The sequence below is a fragment of the Sphaeramia orbicularis genome, chromosome 19, assembly GCF_902148855.1.
Source record: "Sphaeramia orbicularis chromosome 19, fSphaOr1.1, whole genome shotgun sequence".
Taxonomy (NCBI): Eukaryota; Metazoa; Chordata; class Actinopteri; order Kurtiformes; family Apogonidae; genus Sphaeramia; species Sphaeramia orbicularis.
In genome coordinates, this window is record NC_043975.1 from 37,979,725 (window position 1) to 37,985,724 (window position 6,000).

Consider the following 6,000-nt stretch of genomic DNA (forward strand, 5'->3'; position numbering starts at 1 on the left):
AAAAGGCTGGTTGGTTGAAGTTTCCAAAATGCAGTCTTGGGTCAAAATGGGAAATTTGAGAATTAATGAGAGAATTAGTAGTTTGTTTTGTGTTATATTGCGCGGATCTCTGTTATTTATTAAGTGGGGACTGCGGATGAAAATTAGCATCGGCTCTTACTCCGGCATATTTACATGTTTATACTGAAATAGAATGTATAAATGTGTTCATTAATGTGCGCTGTCCCGCCTAAATAAAGATACATACAATGGGTTTTACTCCAAAGGTATATTTGTCTCAGAGCTACCGTCTACTTCAAACCACTGTCTGCACATTACAATACATTCACTTTACAGGTTCTATCTAATGGCAGATTTATGAATCTATTATATAAATGTACATAAACCAATATATATATGTGTAATAACACTTTATCGTATACATTGAAAACGTCAACAAACCAGCACTTCTGTCATTTACTTTCCAATGAATCTGATTAAAATATGTAACATTTAGCACATTCAATCTCAGAAGCAGATCATTTCTTTAAAAAAAAACAAAAAAGAGAGACAGACCAGTGTAAAATTACCAATGAAACCCAAATTGAGCTGATCTTTTTTTATTATATGAATATGATTTCTCATCTTCATATTCCCATAATCCTGTATTTTCCTGATAAATTATCATAATAATACATACAGGCCAGGATTAAGTTATATTCCCGAAAAGAACAAACTTCCAAATACTGTCACAGTGTCTTAACAATTAAAAAGATGTAGTCCTAATCTGTAATGTGTACCTTGTCTTTATTCTGAAACTGAGTTTGATTGATTTAACCCATAAAGACCCAAACATCCACCATCGACCAAGACCATCTACTGATATAAACTGTTTAAAACCTGATGGTCCACTAATCCTATAAATACATAGTAAATAATTAGTATAAAATACACTTTGTCATCTTTTCATGGTTGTCAGATAATGCTTCACCAGTAAAACCCATGGAGTTTCAAAAATGACAGTGGATGGAGACGCTGATTTTATGTTCAGTTAATGATATATTTGAGGGAAAAAGTCACTTTTTTTGTCAGTTTTCTCTGTTTTGAATATAATAACGCTCAACTTTTATATGAACTTTTCTGAACATCTATATGATTAGTTGATTAAATATAGGAAAATACATAAATAAATACGTCAGCAGCACGTCGGATGACGCTTCTGAGGAAGACTGGAGTCACAGTCGAAACTGTCAAGCAGGTAACATCTAAAAACTATACCTTGTCTGAACAAAAGAAAATAGTATATTTACATTAACAGAAGACAAAATGAACGTCTTTAGCCTTAGGAAAATATATGATTTTCAAGGTTCAATGTTCACTTTATTGTCATTACATGTAATATATACATGAAACGAAATCAGCACTCAGGATCAGTAATGCACACTGGAAAATGGCAAATTACGCAGGATAATATTATAATAAATGATAATAAATCACTTAAGAAAGGTTAAATAGAGAGAAAATTTTATTTGGAAACTAGGTTAAATTGTAAATAATATGTTGCATTGCTTTGCTTTCGCTTTGTGCAGAGTTCTAACCAGTTTTCTAACCCTAAAGATCAAATTAATTGCCAGATTTTACCCTCTACTCTCCTCCTATGGATTTAACAATTTAAAGCATTATTTGTTGGAACTATTCCTCAAAATTCGGTGTATTGCATCTCTTTTTAAATTACTAAAATTGTTGAATCAATTTGCAAAACATCTAGAATCTTCTGGAGAAGTCTGGAGTTTATCTGACACTCTTCATCTCCAGCCTATCACAGCTCTCTGCTGAAGGGCGAAGGGCCAGCGTTGAGACACTTAAATAGACCAGGCTCGAACTGAAGAAACCATTCAGCCTTTTTTTTTCAAGCCTGAAACAAAAACCTATCAAGAGACACCATGGTTGTGTGGTCCGAACAGGAGCGCAGCATCATCAACAGCATCTTTGCCAGCCTGGACTATGACGATATCGGCCCCAAGGCTCTGTGCAGGTACAGCATCTCTCACTTCTGAGGATCTACAACAATAACGCTCATGGTTAAACTAAAACTGTGCTAATCCAGTGTTTTGACCCATCTCTTCTCTTGCAGATGTCTGATCGTGTACCCCTGGACTCAGAGGTACTTCGGTGGCTTCGGAAACCTCTACAATGCTGAGGCCATCCAGACCAACCCGAACCTCGCAGCCCACGGAATCAAGGTGCTGCACGGTCTGGATCGCGCTGTGAAGAACATGGATAACATCAAGGCCACCTATGCCGAGTTGAGCGTCATGCACTCCGAGAAGCTGCACATCGACCCCGACAACTTCAGGGTAAAGTCTGAATTTCACTTCATCTCTGAAAAGTCTCAAGCGTCTCCCTGTCTTTAGTGCTATAATCCACAGTGTACAGCCTAGAGCTGGAGATATCAGTGTGTAGTATATTTGACCCTGAATATTCATTTATTTATTTATTTTTTGGATTGTCTCATAGCTGCTGGCTGACTGCCTGACCATCGTCATTGCCGCTAAGATGGGCAGCGCTTTCACCCCCGAGATCCAGGCCACCTTCCAGAAGTTCCTGGCTGTGGTCGTGTCTGCCCTGGGAAAGCAGTACCACTAAATCCAGGGGCGAAATCCTTCGGAGATTCATTCACAAAATGCTCTTATCTCCTGAGTAAAGAAATAAAGCCCATTTGAAGCAAAAAAATACCTTATTTTTGTCTGAGTTTTTCTAATTTGCGTGCGTAATTACGCACAACCATCACACTAGACTGGAGTCTGGTATTGCAAATTAACAGACACCAAGCATAGAATTAGTCGTCATAGACTGTCTTCTGCTTTTATCTCAGTCATTACTGTGATACCTTACATTTTTGTAAAAAGCAGGTGTTGATGATGTGGCTCAAGTGAAACTCTAAATTAACCCATAAAGACCCAAACATCCATCACCGACCAAAATCATCTACTGGTCTTAACTGTTTCATACCTGTTGCTTTAAACCTATTAATACATGTAAGTAACCGATGTAAAAGGCAGTTTGTCATCTTTTCATGGTCATCAGGTATGACATTTGACATCATCTATAACATCGATTCACCAGTAAAAGCCCATGGAGTTTGATCAATGACAGTGGATGGAAAAGCTTGGTTTATGTTCTGTTAATGATAAATTTAACTGAAAAAGTCACTTTTTCTGCAATTTTATTTAAGTTTGATATAATAATCCTCTTTTGAGGGTTGAGCTTGGACCGTTCACCCCGTCTGGCAACAGATAGGGCCGGTTCTAGTCTGTCATATTAGGATGGGCTGGTTGAAATATCAGGTGGGCAACTTGGTTGGTGTGTACAGACCATAGCAAAGCCGATAGTGTCCTGAAGACTGGCAATTTGAATTGCAGTCCTGACGGCACCGAAAAGAAGCGGTTTGGGGGTTTATTTAAGTATAAGAATCTCTTTATTGATCCCCAAAGAGGAATTCAGTTGTCTGGCAGCTCATCTGTGTTCATTTACTCTTTAATATAAAATAAAAATGATTTTAAAAGTCCTTAGTGCATATTTATTTTCATTGGATGAGCTTCAAAAATAAAAGAATGAATACTAAATACTAATAAAAAGAATTATTCTCACTGTGACCAGAATTTATACAAAATGAAGGTAGTCTACTCTTGTTCAAACTCAGACTGAAAAGTGGCACAATAGAACAACCGCACAGACAACTTAAACTTGGCCATAAGTTAAAAAACAAAAAACAAACAAACAAACAAACAAAAAAACCAAAAAAAAAAAAAAAAAAAAAAAATAAATAAATAAATAAAAACTAACTAAATTTTTTTTTTTTTCATATTTCACACACCAAAAAAGTCTTATTCAAATTCAATCTGAAAAGTGACAAATGACAACGAGAACAACATATTTTTCTTTTCCTTCTAAAACCCTGAACTTTAGACTCAAATGTCAGAACTATATACATATAAACCAACAGGACAAAATTATTAGAATAATTCATATAATTTAGTGACTGAGATCATTTGCCCCTCACTCAGTTTTTGTCCCTTCCTTGGGCGACGGTTGAGAGACCCTGTGTGTGTTTTACTGCCGCTGTGTTGCCCAATGTGTGTGTTTTATTGGCATTGTTGTAGTCAGTGTGTGCGTACATAACGTGATGCGAGTGTCCGCCGAACCGGGCCGGCTGCTCTGCAGGAGCCCAGAAAGGATGCTCTGCCCAAGAGCACGTCAACAAGCCACAGATACAGTGAAACTCCGATAGAAAGAATCGCGGTATTAAACAGAAACCCCGACAGGTGCAGCAGTGACCTCAATAGGCGCAGGAGAGACCAAAGAGGGACGTTTCACTCCCTGCAGCCCAGAAACGGACTGTGAGCCGGGGTACGAGCGAATGAAGCGCTCAGGAAATGCAAAACAATAATGACAACCAATCACTGACGGAATAGGGCGGGCTGTAGGCTGCCCATCCAATCGCAAATAAGAGCCAATAGTAGTGTAGTCTGTTGTGTTTTTCTATTGGATAAACGTTTTCCCTTAATTTTCGATTGGGTGGGCAAGACAGACATTTGGTTGGGCTGAGCCTACCCCTGCCCATCCCTACCGTCGGCCTCGGCAACAGATCTCCTCTTCAACCTACAACCCATTGAGACACAAGAGAATTATGCAGTTTATGTTCAGAACTGGTAGACTAGAATGCAGCAAGCCTATGAGACTGCTTCCAGAACAGCCGCTTGAGAAGCTGACAGTGGTAAGAGAGTCTATGACAAAAGAGTCTGCGAAGCTGAACTTCAACCTGGGTGACGGGTGCTGTTTGTAAGTTGTCAGAAAGAGGTGGCCCTGGTAAGCTGCACTCGTTTTAGGAAAGTAAAGTGCATGTTGTCTTAGAGAGAAGGGGCAATGTTAGTCCTGTGTGTGAGATCGCAGCAGAGGGAGGAGGCAAGAGCCGAGTACTGCACAGAAATCTAGTGCTACCATGTGATAGTCTGCCTGTAGGAGCTATTTGTCGGTTTATTTTTTTTGTTTAAAGTTAATTTACCTTTTTTGTTTGCTAATTTAGTTTTTTTTTTTTTTTGTGCTAATTGTTTATTTTGATTTGTTTATTTTCTGTTTGTTTATTTATTTATATATATATTTTTAATGGTTATTGTTTTCATCCTTTGGTATTTAGCACTTTTTTGTTTTGTGTTTTCTTCTTGGTTTAGACCGTGGGCACCTGGGTGTAAATAGGGAGCACAAAGTTAGACCAGCATGCACCTGTGTGGGCCTATGGTTTTTTACCAGACACACAGACGATCAGACAGGATGAACAGGAGAGACAGCACAAAAGGCCTCAGCTGTTGTTTGCCTGCAAAATCCTGAAAATAAACTACTTGAACTACATCTATGATATGGACATTGTGTTTTTGACTGCGTAAACCACAAACCCATGATGCATCTAGTGGTTATTTGAGTTCTGTTACAGTCTTAAGTTCAGTCACCTTTCAGTTGATTTAATTTTGATGACAATTAGCCGCTACACTGCCTCTTGACAAATCTGACTTAAAAGCAGAACATAACGTGCTGCGCACTTGTAATACCCCTGGGCCAAATATAGTGTAAGATTGTGTTGAAAGTTACTGCCCTATAATATAGATTTTATTGTCTTTGTGTAAAACTTATTACATACATATTTATATTTGAAAGTATAACTGCACAAGGCCAAGTAGGTCAGGTCACGGTCACCTGTTTTCAGTTGGCTTCTGCTCCATGCCAAGATGTAGCCACAGTATAAATTTGGTGAAGATATGTCAGTGCGTTCTTCAGATAATGTGATTATGTCGTTGAATGGACGGGCAGACGAACACTAACGTTCGTCTCAAACGCAAATAGTGGGAAATACGTTTTTGCTGAAGGAGGGACATTTTAATTATTTCTTGCTCAATAGCGCCGCCCACAATGGGAGAGGAGGCTCCATATTCACAGACCATGATAAGGGCACCTAAGGACACCAGT

At 38.5% G+C, this 6,000-nt stretch overlaps 1 protein-coding gene across 1 annotated transcript; it reads left to right on the forward strand.

Annotated features, from left to right (window-relative positions):
• The first annotated feature begins 1,853 nt into the window (after window positions 1–1,853).
• Window positions 1,854–2,712, forward strand: LOC115439365 (hemoglobin subunit beta-1-like). The gene is made up of 3 exons (XM_030163202.1): window positions 1,854–2,014; window positions 2,114–2,336; window positions 2,497–2,712. Exons 1-3 carry the CDS (start codon window positions 1,923–1,925, stop codon window positions 2,623–2,625), a joined length of 444 nt encoding a protein of 147 aa, XP_030019062.1. The 5' UTR covers window positions 1,854–1,922; the 3' UTR covers window positions 2,626–2,712.
• Window positions 2,713–6,000: the final 3,288 nt, after the last annotated feature.

Bases quoted from the DNA above. Each gene is read 5' to 3' on its own strand.
- LOC115439365 (XM_030163202.1), top strand. From the start codon at position 1,923: ATGGTTGTGTGGTCCGAACAGGAGCGCAGCATCATCAACAGCATCTTT. The intron at 2,015-2,113 runs GTACAGCATCTC...CTTCTCTTGCAG, and splicing joins GGCCCCAAGGCTCTGTGCAG to ATGTCTGATCGTGTACCCCT. The intron at 2,337-2,496 runs GTAAAGTCTGAA...ATTGTCTCATAG, and splicing joins TCGACCCCGACAACTTCAGG to CTGCTGGCTGACTGCCTGAC.